This window comes from Lampris incognitus, chromosome 1, assembly GCF_029633865.1.
Source record: "Lampris incognitus isolate fLamInc1 chromosome 1, fLamInc1.hap2, whole genome shotgun sequence".
In the NCBI taxonomy this organism is placed as follows: Eukaryota; Metazoa; Chordata; class Actinopteri; order Lampriformes; family Lampridae; genus Lampris; species Lampris incognitus.
The window spans coordinates 28,175,400-28,193,470 of record NC_079211.1 but is presented as its reverse complement, the minus strand read 5'-3'; the positions used below and the strand labels follow the sequence as shown (position 1 = coordinate 28,193,470).

General features: G+C 45.7%; 1 protein-coding gene across 2 annotated transcripts in view; it reads right to left on the bottom strand.

The window, feature by feature from the left end:
• Nucleotides 1-18,071, bottom strand: part of LOC130113216 (amyloid beta precursor protein binding family B member 2) — a 42,442-nt gene that overhangs the window by 8,904 nt on the left and 15,467 nt on the right. Inside the window, exons 7-8 of one of the 2 annotated variants that reach the window (XM_056280775.1) lie at nt 17,768-17,914; nt 17,200-17,327 (exon numbers count right to left, since the gene is read on the bottom strand). In XM_056280775.1, coding sequence (XP_056136750.1) covers nt 17,200-17,327; nt 17,768-17,914 — 275 coding nt within the window. Of the gene's footprint in view, nt 1-13,616; nt 13,850-17,199; nt 17,328-17,767; nt 17,915-18,071 lie in introns of those variants that run through there. The other variant, XM_056280784.1, reaches the window with a different exon arrangement.

Here is an 18,071-nt window from a genome sequence, read left to right as displayed (position 1 = left end):
CTGAGGATGCTGGCTGTCACTTTTAGCTGATGTGACACACACAGGCACACACACACACATGTGCACACACACAAAAAGGCAGATGCGTCCCCAGGAAACGACATGCTGAGAGCTTCAGAGAGAAGCCACATGTCAAAGAAGAAGAAGAAGAGCAACACAAGGCAGAGGAGGAGGACACTCCTACAATATGACGGGACTTTATGTGGAGAGTGGGCCGGAGATGAAACATAGCTACATCTGGGACTTGCACGTGCGCGCACACGCACGCACGCACGCACGCACGCACGCACGCACGCACGCACGCACGCACACACACACACACACACACACACACACACACACAAACACGCACACACCTGCATACAGTCAGAGGGCATGGGAACTAAGAAGCCACGCCCCTCTGGCCAAACCCCTTTGTCCTCCTCAGCCGGTATGTGAGCATCAGCAGATGCAGGACCATGGTGAGTATAACAAACAGTGAGGGACTGTGTCTTCAGTCACAGCAATGAGGACATGGAGCAGACAGATACAAGGAGGAGATGAGACTGCAGAGGCATGCAGGGAGACAAACAGGATGGCAATGACATCATACAACGCGGCACACTCACACACACACACACGCACACAAAGTATGGCAAAACAAAGCCAGCATTTTTCTCAGCCAGCTCTGTGTGTTTATGAGTCCATTATCCACCCTGTCTCCTCTGCTTAATTGTGTGTTCACACACTTTGGGTCGATAATGCTCCTAGCCTGTAGCCAGCATGAGGATCACAATGGGAGCTGTGTGTAGGTTTGTGCATGTTTAAGACACTGTGTGTGTGTGTGTGTGTCCAGTGCACTTTATTCAGAGACATTTAAGCGACGTGTCATCAAAGCAGCATGAGTGGCCTTGCCTCTCCGCTGCAAATGGTTCTTTTATGAAGTCCTTACGTCTCCGGGGGATCAAAATGAAATAAACCAGCGTGTGACTCTTGGTAAGAAATGGCCTGTGGCCGCACGGCTCGCTGCGGTTCCACCAGCACCGAGCCAGACCTTCCCTTTCTGCTGCATTTTGTTAAAGAGCAACAGTAATTCGCAGGGGCAGGGGCTCCTTGGCCCTACTGTGATGGCGGAGGTGACGGATGCGATGGCAGACGTGATGAAAGATGCGACACAATGTTTACCGCAAACCAATGGTGAAGCTGTCGCACACACAAAAAAAACCCACACAGCAGCGGCCATTTACCTTTCTCTGGGTCCCGGATATGCAGAGGGGAAGCGAGGGTCGGCGGGGTAAGGGGTTGGGGGTTTGTTGTGGTAGTGATAAAAGATCAAGCAAGGAAACATAATGGACGATAGGTAAGGAGGAGGAGGTGGGGGGGATCAGAGGAAAAAGGTTGAAAGAAAAAGAGGGTAGTGGCGAGGAGGGAATGATGGAGACGTGAAAGACAAAGCATGCAGGGAAGGAGAAGAAAGAAGGGCATTTGGCAGAAAAGAAGAATGATGGAGTTTGGGAGGAGATTTTCACGAGATGAACGATGGGGGGAAAAGGGAGGGATGGAGATGAAACAGAGCATGGAGACGAGGGGGGATTCAGGAGCGAGGGAGGGAAAGGTAAAGTGGGAATAAAGACAAGAGCAGCGTTAATACACAGGACATACAGAGCTGAGTCAGCCCTAAGCCTATAGGAACAGTATCACACACACACACACACACACACACACACACACACACACACACACACACACACACACACACAAACTCTGCTCTTTCACCTCCATCACTGTGTCCCTCCACCAGCTCTGTGCTGTGCTGTGTGTGTGTGTGTGTGTGTGTGTGTGTGTGTATGTGTGTGTGTGTGTCTAGCGACTCAACTCTGTGTACTTTTCATTTTAGTGGAGGAGCTTAGTGTTCTGCTCCATTATGACACAGCACACCTTTGCTGTTAGCTGTGTCTACATGTACACACACACACACACACACACGCACACGTTATCTTTACTACAGTTTTCCATCTTCACCCTCCCCCTATCCTCGGTGTCGCGCTACCCACCCATCTCTCTTTCATCCTTCTCTCCGTTTTAGCTCTTTAATCTCTCTCTCCTCCCCTCGCTCCCTCCATCACTCACTCCCCTCTCTTGTCTCTTTTCTCAGCACCGGGGAAAACTAAAATAAAAATAAAAAGCCCAACATGGAGTCACTCATCCTGACAGCATAACTCATCACTGCCACGCTCCTCTGTGTAATCTGAGGTTCACTTTGTTACACCAAAAATTAACCACGGAACGATGAGCAGGGACTCTTAATTTAAACACTGACCGCCTTTGACTCCTCGATGATCCACTTAGCAGAAAGCAGCGTATGCAAGTGTGTGCACGTGTTTGTGTGCTAGTGTGTGCACTACCTGCTATTTGCAGACCCTGTTAAAACAGCACTTCTGAAATCTGCCTCACAACATCCATGCCTGAACAAAACTGACAGCTAGAACTGTGCCACACACACACACACACACACACACACACACACAGGTTTCTGCTAACATCAACATACAGGTTGTCTTGTTTACACATGCTGCGTTACATCTTATTTTTTCCTCCCTGTTGTTCCTTTTGTTGCAAAACCTTTGAATTTCACTGACAAAGCTTTAATCCATTCACTTCCACTTCATTCCGCTCAAGCTGTCAGCAGCCATACCAACATGTACCCTGACTCTGCCAAATGACGGAAGCTAAGCAGGTATGGGCTTGGCTAGCATTTGGATGGGAGACCTTGTGGGAAAATGAGTCGCTGCCGGAAGTGGTGTTCGTGGGCCAGTAGGGGGCAGTCTTCCCTCTGGTCCAAATAAAAACAAAAAATTTCAAATCCCAATGCCCCAGTGCAGTGATGGGGAGGACACTGTGCTGTAGGAGATGCTGTCCTTCAGCTGAGATGTTAAACTGAGGTCCTGGCTCACTGTGGTCATTAAAGATCCCCGGGCACTTATCGCAAAGAGTAGGGGTTCCCCTGGTGTCCTGGCAAAATGCCCAATCTGGCTCTCTCCATCTGGCCACCTAATCATCTCCCCATGTAATTGGCTCAGTGGTTCCTCCCTCTCCACCTCAAGCTGATGTGTGGTGAGCGCTCTGGTGCAAAATGGCTGCCATGCATCACCCAGGTGGGTACTACACATTGGTGGTGGTTGAAGTGAGTTATCCCCTTCAATGTGAAGCGCTTTGGGTGTCTAGAAAAGTGCTATGTAAATTTAATGATGATTATTATTACTATTATTATAAGTTTATATCCTTCTTTCTGTTTTATATCCAATTCAACCCAAGTCTTATTTCATCCTGGTCTAATTTGAAGTTATAATTCTGAGGATTTATATGCAAACAAATGACCTTTGTGATATTTTCTATCACTAATCTAAAAACTAAGCTACGATTGACAAGATTTTTAACACCTTTGTAGTTTCTCACTTCACTGGTTCCTTTGGGGCATTACATTACTAGCAGTCATATGCAGACGATTAAGGGAGGTAGCAGCAAGTCTGAAGAGGAAGCCAAGTTGTTGTGGCTAACAAACAGATATGGCACAACAGGATCATAAAAGACCTTCACCAACTGAAACTACATCACCTACTGGTATAGCTAAAAGCAGGCTTCGCCATGTTTCACTCTGTCCCGTGCTGGGGAGGGTGCAGGCGTAACAGCCAGAGATGGTTTGAATCAGTTTAGAAGAGGACAATTTGAAACACTAAGATGGTGGCACCAACAATGTAATACTCAGTGAAGTCATGCTGTCAGCAAAACTAGCCAATAGATGATCCTTTGTCTACAGTTCACAATGAAAATCTGCCAATCACACACATATTCATGCAGCCGCAGTACTGTTATGTACAGCAAATCACACACGAATCTAAAGGCAGTGAACAGCGCATGCATACAAGCATCGGCAAAGAGGAAAATAAGACCCTTGTCTGTGCAAACGGCATCTTTTGGAATAAACTTCAATGCTCCATGTTGTGCATGGTTTACCAGTGTCCCTAAATATGAAATGTGTCTCAGAACTTGAGGTATAGGTGACGCCTTGCAGTCCAGCAGCATTTCAAAGATGGCGCCCGAGTGAACCAGCTTCTTGTAGTTGGGCTTTTGGTAACACCACTGGCAACTCGGTATCATTTCAAATGGATCTGTAGGATTTTGATTGGATAACACTACAATTACTACATATCACCAATGGTGTCGTAACAAAAATGGCAATCATCGGGAGTGTAACTTTAAGTGTAGAAATCCTGGCAAAATGGCTGAAACGTCCTGCTCTGTGCAGACCATTACAGCCCCCTCCTCTCTTCCCAATGTGTAATTTGCTGCAATTGTTACGGTGGGAGTTTAGAAAACGCTCCATTACCCACAGCTTAAAACACCACACCTGACGTCAATCAAGATTAATAGCCGCATTGGACTCCCCTATGACAGAGAGAGAGAGCGAGAGAGAGAGATGGTGCAAGCCAGCGCATGCACTTGGTTTAGCTTTAGTGTCAGGGTGTATTTGACTGTGAGCTCATATAATACTGGCACATGAATACTGCTGAGAGCAAACGAACAGGAAGTAAAAAGGAGACTGAGGACAAGCAACAGTAAGAGGTGATCGAAGAAGGAAAACCCCAGAGAGAGAGAGCGAGAGAGTCTGGGAGGATGAGAGCGGTAGATAGAAAGGATAGAGAATCGAGGACAGAAATGAGAGTGATGAAGTGAGGAAGACTCAAATAATAAACGCAGGTGAATGGATGGGGGTTCGGTTCATAAGAGGAACAGCAACGAGCGGCGGGCCCACTGGGGTTGGAGGCAGTAGCGCTGGCAGGGGAGAAGCGCGCTATAGAGAAAAAGGAGATGAAAGGTATGAAAACACCAAAGCACGGAGAGTTAAAGCAGGGCTCCCACCACTGATGTGTGGGGTTTTTTTTCCACTGCTCTAGATATTGCTAGAGCTGAATAAAGGATGACTAACTGACTACCACCAATCTCTCTTTGATCCTGATGTCTCTGAAGGAGGCCGGGATAGAAGGCATGCATAAACCTTAATTAAATGATTAAACGCGGTTAGAGTTGCAGCTGCAAGGTGAAATGGAGTCGAAAAAGTCAGGTATCCCCATCTCTTGTGTTACACTCAGTCTCAGCGCCAACAACGGTACTGCATAGTGATCCTTCCTTATCCTCGGTGGAATCAAGAACACTATCAGTAGTATTAACATTATAACCTAAGCTCACACAGCCTTCTTTTTCCCCCACTCAGTACTAAAATAGATTCAAGCGGTTTAGGAACACTGCCTTTCTCGAAACCAACTTTACTATGTGACTTCGGGAGTTAATATAGGCTAATAAAACAAGTGTCGCACAACTGTTGCCATAAATGAGGTTTTTAAGAGGGACTTAAAGCAGCCATACAGTAACTAGTCCCCAGCCTGTTGTGCTTTCTTCTCCTCCGCAGCTTCCAGTATTGCTCAGTGGAGACTCGTGTCCTCCTCCATCCATCTGTCACATGCACAAAGGACACGTTGCTCCATTACGCACATCACACAGACTTCAATTATCAAACGCCTCTACGGAGGGTCTCTGCAGTGTCGCCTGCATGTGTAAACGTTTTCACATATGCTAATATATAATGACTGTGCCAAGCATTGATTATTTAGAAGAGAAGGGAGGATGTGCATGTGACTCTGTTGTCGGTGAAAACGAGAGGGTGCAAAATAGTGCCAGAAATAGCCAGGGAAATGTGTGTTTAACTGTGTGTGTGTGTGTGTATGTGTGTGTGTGTGTGTGTGTGTGTGTGTGTGTGTGTGTGTGTGTGTGCGTGCTTGCGTGCTCACATTTGCAAACATACATGACAACATTAAAGAGCCTTTAACTACGGATTCTGCTTACTGATTCAAACTCTTATTTGAGTCCTATTGAAGTGCAACTATGACATGGACAGTAATGAGACTTGGGCTTCAGTCCACAGGGAATGTGGCTTTGAGACAGTTTCACAGAGTGGATGAACACTGAGCTCTGTCAGCAAGGAGAAATGGTCCAAAAGTGCTGAGATCAAAAGATCCCAATTAGTCGTTAGCCTGTTTTGACCTATAGTGTAAAGAGAATGACAAGACACTGATGGGGCCAGCCAGCAGAGTTGTTCATGTTAGTGGTTACAAGAGCAATTCTCTGTAAATAGGTGCAGAGAATTGCCAAGAACCTGGGTGTGATTTTTTTTTTTTGGATTCCCCACCCCCCCTTTTCTCCCAATTGTACTTGACCAATTACCCCACTGTTCCGAGCCATCCTGGTCACTGCTCCACCCCATCTGCTGATCCGGGGAGGGCTGCAGACTGCCACATGCCTCCTCTGATACATGTGGAGTCGCCAGCTGCTTCTTTTCACCTGACAGTGAAGAGTTTCGCCAGAGGGACGTAGCGCGTGGGAGGATCACGCTATTCCCCCCAGTTCCCTCTCCCCCCCCGAACAGGCACCCCAACCGACCAGAGGAGGTGCTAGTGCAGCGACCAGGACATGCACCCACATCCGGCTTCCCACCAGCAGACACGGCTAGTTGTTGCCTCTGACCAAGCCAGGGGCAACACGGGGATTCAAACTGGCAATTCCCGTGTTGGTAGGCAATAGAATAGACCGTCACACCACCCGGATGCCCCCCTGCGTATAATATTTGACAGTGACTTAAAATTTGATAAGCAAGTAAATTCCATTGTAAGGTCCAGCTTTTTCCAACTTGGAAATATTTCCAAAATCAGACTGTTCCTATCTACCTTCCATCAAGAAAGAGTAATCTGTGCACTGATTTCATCCAGGCTGGACTACTGTAACCCTACCTTGGGATTCCTCATTACTTCCATTTCCCGACTACAGTTAGTTGAAAATGCTGCCGCCCGGTTATTAACAAGATCCAAAAAACCAGATCACATCACCCCTCTTCTTGCATCCCCTCACTGGCTCCCCGTTCACTTCAGAATCAATTTCAAAATCCTAATGTATTTAAATCTCTCCATGGTCTCGATCCTCCCTATATTCCTGAGCTTCTCACTCCCTGCAACAACACCATGTCCCTTAGGTCCTCCCACTGTGGATTGTTGTTCATCCCCCGTTCACGGCTAAAAAAGGCAGGAGATAGAGCTTTCTCTGTAGCAGCCCCTCGGCTCTGCAACAGCCTGCCAGAGACCATCAGACAGGCTGAGTCTATTGAACTTTTGAAGACGCATCTTAAGACCCATTCATATTCCTTGGCTTTTAACTTTTCTTAGCCTGTTTTCATCTTTCTACTGTCTTTTTTTTTTTTGCCCCTGCTGAACTCTGTTTTTACTGTATTTGTTTGTACTGCCTGTGTGTACTGGGATAATTAGTTGCCACTGGCACCTATTCCATTTTATCCTCCTTATTTATTCTGTTTATTTGTTCTGCTTGTGAAGCACTTTGGTGCAAAACTTGTTTTTGTTTTAAAACTGCTATATAAATGAAAAAAACTTGAAACCTGAATTCATCTGTTTGGTTTATGTGTGAATTTTCTCCAACCCTTTTCATTTCAATATGACACTTCTAATATGTTGTTCGCTGTCCAAAGGTGCCGTCCACCATTGTACCACCCCCAGGGTTGTTTGGGAGGGCGGGTGTAGACTTCCACATGCATCCTCTGATTCAGGTAAATGCAGCTAGCTGCTTCTTTTCACCTGCAGCTTGCCCTAGTGGGAACATAACGTGTGTAGCGGCGCACACTATTTCCCTGTACACCCACCCACAGCTGTACAACCCCCATACCACCTGTAGGAGTCACTAATTGCAATGGTGGGACACATCTACCAAGGTGTGTGTCTGCCAGCTAGCGCAGAGGTTCTCAATCTGGTCCTTGGACACTGCAAGTACTAATTATTTTCTACTCTGCCAGGTAGTTAATTACATTTACCTGTTGTTCCAGTTATTTCAGCCGTCGGTCAGTGAGTTTTTAGATCTGTAACAACAGGTGGCCTGTAATTAACTACCCGGCAGAGCAGAAAACCAGGAATACTGGTGGCACCTGAGGACCTGATTGAGAACCACTGGGTTATAGTGTAATTAGTCCGCTGTGCAGCCAAGGACCCCGAGAAGGCATCGCTTTAGTCAGGCCCACACCGTATGACACGAATCAGAATGCAATCCCATCAATTCAAATTCTGGTAATGTAGTTTGGAAATCTGTGTTCATCCATCCATCCATCCATCCATTATCCAAGCCGCTTCTCCCAATTGGGGTCATGGCATGCTGGAGCCTATCCCAGCAGTCATTGGGCGGCAGGTGGGGAGACACCCTGGAAAGACCGCCAGTCCATCACAGGACCGACACATCTGTGTTCGCACTGAGGAAAAACTCTCTATTTCTATTACTGCACTAAAAAGTATTTTAATTAATCTAGAAAGTTAGAATACAAAGTTAGTACTAGGAAAAAAACTTTTTTTTCTATCACCACCATGTTTTATTTTTTAATTTAGAGTATAACTTATTAACCTGCAAACTAATGAGAAAAAGTGAAGTGATAAAAAAAAAGTGATGAAATGTGTTGGCAAAAACCAAGTGATGCAGAGATGCAAATTGTGAATTTGTGCACAGGAGATAAAAAATGAACCCAAGGGACTTTTAAAAACATATCACCTCACAATGAAGAAGGCGTTCAGGGCTTGGAGTCTTAGTGCTCTTAGTACTCTCAGGAGTACTAAGAGATATTGTCAGAAATCTTAGATTTAACTATTAGTGCAATGTTACTGCACCTTATCTGAAATGCATGGCTCCAATAACACATCGTATTACTGTCTTTTTGACAAACATGCGAGACGGTGAAGGTCAGCTGACAAATAATAATACATTAACCCAACACGGCTCTTACTATAAGCAGGACTGGCAAAACTCATTTTGCCTATTGCTTTGGCACTCGAGTACTGGAGCTGGTACTCTAAGTGTATTGTAAAGTCCTCTGCAACCTGGTGAATTAGTCATGGCCAAAAACCATTAGGCCTAATGTCGAATGTCTGTGCTTAATTACCTCTGAACACTATCAAACTGTTTACAGCACTAAGATCCAAAGTAAAATGAGCAGTTGGGGCTTATAGGGAGGGACAAAGACGAGCCTCATTGTGCATTAAAATCACAGGCTGCCAGATTACACACGCTCCCTATCGCTCTGGAACACGCAAAATGTAAATCCCATTAATATTTACTGTTGCATTGAGGTGCCCCCACCATGCATTCTCAGATATGTGAGCTCTCGCTCTCACACACACACACACGCACAACTGCAACAATGCCTGAGGTGGCAAAAAACTAGGACAAAATGCAGTGGAAAATAAAAACGAGACGGTTCACATTATGTCTACCGCCTGACTTATCCTCAGCGCTTCCGCAACATTTCTTAGAAAATTAGCAGGTTTACAAGTCTGGCGGTGAAAAAGTGTTCTGGGTTACCTCGAGTCCACATTCAATGTACCTGGCTGACCCAATTCTGAGCCTACATTAAGAGATTCATCAGCTGGGGGTGGGTTGTGGGGGTGGGGGAGGGGGTAACAAGGAGAGGGAGCACACGATACACCCATGTGTCGACACCCTGAAAATGTCGTCGGATATTTAAGAGAAGCACTAGGTGGGTGGGTGGGAGAGAGAGTGAGGGGATTGAAGTGACGAAGGGCAGGGAGAAGAGGGTGAGAGAGAAAGGGATTCTGGGTGGGCAAATGAGAGGTGGGGAAAAGACATACCGCTCTACTGTGGATGGGGGGGACAGAGAGAGAGAGAGAGAGAGAGAGAGAGAGAGAGAGAGAGAGAGAGAGAGAGAGAGAGAGAGAGAGAGAGAGAGAGAGAGAGAAAGAGAATGTGTATTCATGTGTGTGCATGAGAAAGAAAGAAAATAGTGCAAGTGAAAGAGACAAACAGAGAGAGCGTGGGATGATACAGAAGTTGGGTGTCTCTAGTCTAGTCATTACAAGTTTTACTTACAAACCGGAAAACACAATTAGCTGCATGCATCATATATAATCCATACATACAACACACAGATACTCTCTGACTCTATTGCCTTTGTACAGGTTACATTTTCCAAATCTCTAAACTTAACGCTGGGACCAAAACAGACTGAAACAGCCCTGCCGAGTCCTTCAAATAAAAAGGACACCACAGCATCAAGGGAGACATCTTTAAAAACTGCCTTCACAAGGCTAATTGAAATTATTCACATAAATAATTGATGACAATTTGAATTACATGAGGCAAGCTTGATTGCCACCTTACCGACTTACTTTGCTCAAAACTTAAACAGCCTCAAGTGAAGAAACGTCACTTGCAAGACATCTAAATCATGCGGTCTTAAAAAAAACAATTTCAGTATTCAAATGTGATGAACTGCTGTAGATTTTATCCACATTTGCAGTTTTTACTGTACATACAGACAGACCGCATCCACCCCGACTACCCGCTGTGTGCAACGCCTCCTGTCATGGGCCAGGACTCGCTGGGTCCGTGGGGAGGAGATTTATCGGATGGCGGGGCGGTGGGGAAGAAGGGTGCGATCTATTGGAGGAACAGCAGCGGTAATCTATCAGGAAGACAGGGATTACAGCAGGTGTGTCGACCCATGCTAATGAGGGGGTATGTTTGAATGGACGGAGTGAAATGAGAAAATAGGAGAAAAGGTAGCTCTGATGTTGGGACGGAAGAGCCTGCGTGTATGTTTTTTTGCAAGTGTGTGCATGTCTGTACGTATGTGTGCGTGTGTGTGTCTGTGAGAGTGCCATTGATGCACACTTTGTTTGTGTGCATTTGAGTTATGACTGTAGGCAGGAAATTGAGGCGAGGACATTTTCTACCATAATGACTCTTCAGAGGATGAGAGTAAAGACTTCTGGACGGACATGGACATATCCTACCGAGAGGAGTGAGTGTGTATGTGTGTTTTACCTGTGTGCTTGTGTGGAGCAGTTGGAAGTGATAGATTGTGGGTAGATGGAGGGGGGCTGCGGTGGAGGAGCGATGACTTGTGGGAAGAGAGAGAGGTTGCAACGGTTCAAATCAGAGCAGGAGTGGGATGAAGTGGGCCATCAATCACTCTGGCATCTATCGAGCAGGCCTAGGTGTTCTTCCACATCCCTGCAGACCGTTAGAGGTCCTTGCATCTTAATTAAGGCTACAGGGGACTTGACATTAGCAAATGAGCAAGGGTCCAACTGGGACATGGTGACTGGACTGGTGGAGTGACACAACTGGCACTATTCAACATAGGGACACACAGGAACAATGTAGTACACATACACATGCACACACACTCACACTCCACTTATTCCAGACCCCTACAGACCACACCTCTGCTCTTCCAAACACACCCTCACCTCCTCTCTTCTTGCCCCCCCCCCCCATTTTTCTTCCCATCTCTCAATCCTTCTGCTCTACTCTCCTTTCTTCTCTTCTTTTCCCTCCTTTCATTTTCTTTCCTCTCCTCTATTCTACCGTCCTCTTCTACATGCCAGAGTTGTTCACAGAAGGTCAGCAGTGGGGGAAAGAAAGTGAGTGCTGGAGGGAATAAGCAAGCAGGGTCCCACTGCTGCCCACTAATGAATACGAATGAAATGTCTCATTGTGCATGGTGTGCGTGTATGTGTGTGTGTGGATGTCTGATTGTGTGTTTCACATGTCTGATGATTAGCAACAAGAGGCAACAATAGCTCAGTTTAATAGCTGATAATGAACACACACATTAGGCTCGGCAAAGACACTATTAAAGGCATCCGTCACAATTTCACAGATCCAGAGAGTTTCAGCTGTCTTCTCTTAATTCTAATGGGCGTCATAAGCCAAGGACAAGAAAACAAGCAGGCACCGCTATCCCAGTGTCGTAAATCATCCCAAATTCTCCTCTTTGCTTAGTGTTTTCCTGCTCATCCCTCATCCATCCTCGTCTCTCCCATTAGGGTGGGAACTCAGACAGAGAGCGAGAGAGAGAAAGAGAGACATACACACACACACACACACACACACACACACACACACACACACACACACAATCCATGAGCACACAGACGTGCAAAAAAAACAAAACATCCACACACACCACCCAAATATACAATAAATAAACAGTAAATATTGACTTATAAAATATGCACACAAACAAATGGAATTTGCTTTGTAGGGGGCAGTCCAGTTTCTGACACTCAGATCCCCACTCTGTGAAAAACATCCCACAAACAAACACACATGCACAAAAATGCAAATTGCTATAAACAACCATGACACACACTCTAAAAACCCCCGAGATGCATCCAGCCCCAGACTTCCTAAAGCGGCTTTCACAAGATCCGTGCAAAGCGTTGGCGTCGATCCCAGGTTGGGCGCGACCCCGTCACATGATCAGCATCAGGAGCGGTGGTGGCCATTACATTCACACTGTTGAGTTTTTAACATGACAGCACCCAGGAAAGAATAAAGTGGAGATCAATTTCGGACTGCAACCTGCACCAGCCAGCGGCCGTAGCTAACCACATCGCCAATGCACACAGCCATAGAAGTGAATATGGACTGGCTGCACATGAAGATGTAATTATTTAAAACTGTCAGCCAACCTGGTAGTCCCATCTGTGAACTCACATCATTCCATGCCACTGATTTTTTAGTCAGATCGTGGTGTGATTTAAGCGTCATGTTATATAATTCGGGATACTCCCACAAACACAGAACAAGTTTCTCCTCCATTTTTTTTTTATTTCACGGCTATGATATCAAACTGTGCTGCGATTGGTTGCGCATCGCAGAGGTCAAAGTTGAATATAATTGAACAGTGAGTGCAGTGCCAGGTTGTCTTCCAGCGTGTGTGCCCAGAACGACGAGGGCGGCGGCAACGCTTGCAACATAGAAAATTAATAGCGGCGCCAGCGCCGAGCGTTTTTGTCACTGATCATGTGAAGGGCCTTTAATCCTGCCTTTCTCAGTCCATCGGTTGCCTACTTTATCTTTCCCGGTTTTATTCTTTTCCTCATTCTCCCCGTCTCCTCAATCATTTGCTCATGCTGCTGTCACCCTGGGTGTAAACGCTTATCACACCTGGCCACTGGCAAATAGGTAGAGAGAGGGAGAGAGAGAGAGAGAGAGAGAAAGAGAGAGAGAGAGAGAGAGAGAGAGAGAGAGAGAGAGAGAGAGAGAGAGAGAGAGAGAGAGAGAGAGAGAGAGAGAGAGAGAGAGAATCAGACAGACATGCAGACTAGGCGAGACTCACAGGCAGACCCACAGGGTGTAGTTGAACACAGGGTTAGATTTAGTGGGAAAAGAAAGACCTTGAGAGAGAGAGAGGGAGGAAGCGACAGAGACAGGAGGAGAGAGAGAGAGAGGAACACAGCCTCAAGTCAAACACAGCAGGACGCTGCGAGGGAAGGAAGTTAAAGGCAAAAAATAAACAGAGAAGTATAGAAAGAGGATCGCGACCGCTGTTATCTTTATACAAACAGAGCAGATGAAAATCAACAGAACAGAAAGACAGGGAGGGAGGGACAGAGAGAGAGAGAGAATTAGGAGAGAAGAAAAAACAGAATTTGAGAATGAAGAAAGAAAAGGAGAGGTGATGAACAGATTGATGTGAGAGACAGAGGAGGAAGGGAAAGAGAGGGGCTTACCCACACAGGCTGACATCCTCCCCTGTAACCAGCGACTACTTCCCCGGCTGGTTAGCTCCGTCGCCACGGTGACATTGCAACAGTCCCATCGCCATGGTACCCGCGGGTAGAGCGCTTTTTTTCCTCACACTGCCGCTACTTGTCTGCCTCTTCTGTGTAATCCTCCAAGGGTTCGTTTCCCTCCTCTTACCCTACTCCTCCACACCCTCCCTCCTTCTTCTTCCCTTCTTTTCCCTCTCCCGTCCGTCCTTCCAACGCCCCCGTTCTTCTCTTATGCCCCCCTCCCTCTCACGATGTGCTCAGCTGCTCCGGAGGGGAGAGTTCCCTGCAAGGGTCCTGCCTCTGCCTTTCAAACTGGGGCGAACAATGCCTCCTCTCTCCTCTTTCTCTCTCTCTCTCCCCTCTCTCACTTTCTCTCATGCACTGGTTTCCTGCTGTTTTATTTTTCTCTCTCACTCTGTCACTCATTCATAAACAGCAACTGGCAATTCTTTTTTTTTCCTTCCCTAATTTCTATCTCCCATCCCCTCCCTTAAGGGTCTTCTTCCACGCTTCCTGCAGCCTTTGTTCCTCCCGCTCTGTCTCAGATGCAGAAGGATTCCCAATGCTCCTGGTCAGAAAGTAAAAACCAAACTGAGTGACAGAAGAGAGAAGAAGAAGAGAGAAGACGAAGAAGAGGAGCAAGATGAGGAAGAAGGGAAGCTCTGTGGTTGATGGCGGGAGAGGCAGACAGCAGAAGTGCACGAATAGCACAAAAACAAAAGAGACAGAGAGAGGGTTTGGAAAAAGACAGAAGGCAAAAGCCGTGCTCATCCACACAAACACACAACCACTAAATCTTATACACAAACATACACACACACACACGCACGCACATCATCCAGAGTGCTCCATATTTAGACCTATGACTTCATCAATTCAAAACCACGTGCAGACATACACACGCCCACATGTGCACACGCAGCATGCACTCAGCCAGACTTGCTGAGTGTTCCAGATATAGCCTCATGACTTCATCGACCCCCATCCCGTCTCCCCCACCCCTCCCTTAAGAGACATGGGGACTCATCCATATTAAATCAGGCTGAGGGAGACAAGTGTGTGTGCGTGTGTGCATGTGTGTTTGGAGGAGGGGGGGGACATTCAGTACTAATCTGGGGATATTCTTTTGAAACATTTCCAAGGGGTGGCGGATGTGCACTTGTGCACAAACACACCTATTTAAACAAACCAACAAACACATGACGGTAAGGAAACACACACACGCACACGTGTATACACAAACACAGCACACACACAAAATTACACAATCATGTGTATATATAAACACACAAACTGATGTGAACACACATAGCCAGACAGATGCAAACACACACACACACACACACACACACACACACACACACACACACACACACACACACACACACACACACACACACACACACACACACACACACACACTCAAATGCTTAGGCATCCTGGTGCTATCAAGCCATCAGACTGTTCCTCTGACTTTCATGCCAGTCCTGTGCAGTTGCAGGTCCGGTACAAAGGGCTAAAGAGACTTTGCTTACAGTGCACTCCGGTGGTGGCACTAGACAATGCAGACCTTTGGGCTGGCAAATGCCCACATACATACACATACACTTACAAACACACGATAACATGAAAATTTTGTTTGTTTGTATTCTTTGCCATTCCTCTATGACAAAAGGTTAAATATTGTGTAAATCACATTTGTTTCAATCAATACATCTGGAGTCATGGGCTTAAGTCAGCAGCACGGAGAAGGAGACAGAACACAAGATGCAGAGAGATGGTGCCAGGAAAGGATGGTGAGAGAAAAAGTCGTGACACGGGGAGAGAGGTAGCTTGAGACAAGCCTCCCCTCTTTAGTCCTCTACAAGTTTTATCCATTACTGCTGAGAGAGACACTGCAAGTTTCACAATCCTCTGAGGGAGACAGGGTGAGAGGAAGTGAAGAGTGAGAGAGAGAGAGAAAGAGGGGGGGCAAACTGAGTGTGGGATGTTAACTGAAAGATGGATGGAAAACACCACAGTGAAAGACACAGACAGCCAGACAGACTGACAGTAAGAAAAAGACAGAAAGTGGGAGAATAGCTTCAGTGAAAACAAACTTTTTGACGGATGCCATTTTAAGCTCCATTTCCAGCTACACATGTGGCTCCATACAACTGGATGAGACAGCTCGGTGCAATCCCAAGCTTAACACTTTACTCTGTCTAACAACCGTCATTCAACATATTTACAGCCACTCCACACTGACAACACAGACTCCGCTCCCCGAGCCTTTTATCTGGTAGCAAAGCCTGTTATTTTGGTGTTTGGCGCGGCTTCAGTCTGTTCACCAAGTTTTGCTCATTTCAAATACTTGCAGGTTTTACAAAGTGCACAGCAAAGTATGCAGCTGATGGCAAACTAAAAGAGAAGTCAACTTGGATCCCTGGACTGTGAGCGCTATGAGGCAAACAACCACAAATGTAAACAAAACATTAGAATAATGTCGATATTTTACCTTATTACTTGATAAACACTGTCAACACTGTTTACTGTTGCATTGCTTTTCGTTGGCTTTGTTCTCCTCACTACATGTTGTATTTATTTGCCTTATGTGTTCTGTGGAGTGTTTGTGTGTTTAAATGTTGTCACTGCTACACAACTGCCGCCCCTCTGGGGACAAATAAAATCTACTTGACTTGACACTTTATCCTCCTCAATGCATATTAGATTAAAGGTGCATCCTACATCAGCCGAAAACAAGTGACTGATCTATAATATATATGATTCATCATATTATATATGATGAAATTTTACCATTAAGACTTAACAATAACTTGAAAAGGTGGTTAACTATAACTGACAAATGAGTGGGTAAACTGAGCGTACTAGCTTAGTATCTACTGTAATCCTAAATGTACACGAAGCACGAATTAAACATACGTTAATGCTCCATTCTCTTATCTATAATAACAACAGCGTACGTTTGTAAATATGCAAACTTTATGAGTTTCTGAGCGTGTTGCTGCCATATTGGCTGATGAAGACCCTGGGGTGGGTGGGGGGCATATAAATGAAGGCTTAGCTTGTCCTCCCATTAGCAGCTGTGCTAGCCTCAGCACACTGTCAGCTCAATACTGAGAGGTTAAGATCATGAGACGCTGCCAAATGACTGAAGGACCCGAGGGTCCCCAGTCAGAAAAGAAAAAAAAACCCCAAAGAGCAATAAGCATAATTATGGTGTTTTGTATGCACTTTGTGAAAATATGCACCAAATTATAATGAGACCATTCCTTTCTATTCTCAAATGGTTCATCAAAACCCCTGAATCAGCTGCTACATGCCAGAACATACCAGATATGCATTTCATAGCATTAGGTACGCTGTGTTCATGCATTCTGGCCCATGTATTTGTGACATTATTTATGTGCGCCTGTGTGTTTGTGTGGGAGTGTGTATGTAAACAACATTGCAAGTAATCGCATCCCCTTTAGTACACTTGGACATCAGGCATATAACTTGCATATGATGTTGATTGCATGTATTCTTGATGTCCAATTACCTGTCATGGTCCCGACCTACACCCCAGACACGGATGCTACTGATCGGCTGAGAGTGGAGCAGGCTGTGATCATCAGGGTCAACCAGAGTCAGCATGCGGTCCTGAAGAACCAGCAACATGCCTTTGCCCTGCAAGACCAAATGTACACATGCACATACGTATCTACTATAACTTCACCATATGGATGTACAGTGCAAAAAAAAGCTTGACAAGTCTTAACATCTAATTTTTATTTGAAATATGTGGAAGCTCCGTCAAAGGGATGACAGAATTTGACTTGTGTTTGATGTGTTTTCACTTGGTTGAGAAATCTTTTAGAAACAAGTGTCAATATCACGATATCAGACAACTCAAAGGCAACTGACTCTATTGCATTGTGATTTGAGTAAACTCTTGAAACACACTAATTTGTTTTGAACACAAGAAATTTTTTTTTGACCTTGTTGGTGAATTCTGGTTCATGTTTTAAGAAAAATAAAAGTTTTAAGACTCAACACTATGCATCTGCTGGTGTTCTGTGAAGTAAATTACTGATGTTAGTTCTGGGAGAAAAGCAACAGCGACTGACCTCCCCCCAGACGCCAGCAGAGTCTCGTATGTCTCTCCGGCAGTAGGACAGCTGTCTGATACAATGGTGAACTGCCACACTGCTACGCCCCTCACAGAGATCCCTCTCCGCCATCTCCACCCAGCCCAGAGAGCGCACTGGGAATGACTGTGATAAGACAGTCACATACACACACACACACACACACACACACACACACACAGGTGCATGTATGTGAGCATGGATATACACAGGAATACACACATATAGTATATATCCACACAAACTCACACACGTGTACACACACAGACACAAAGACACTAAG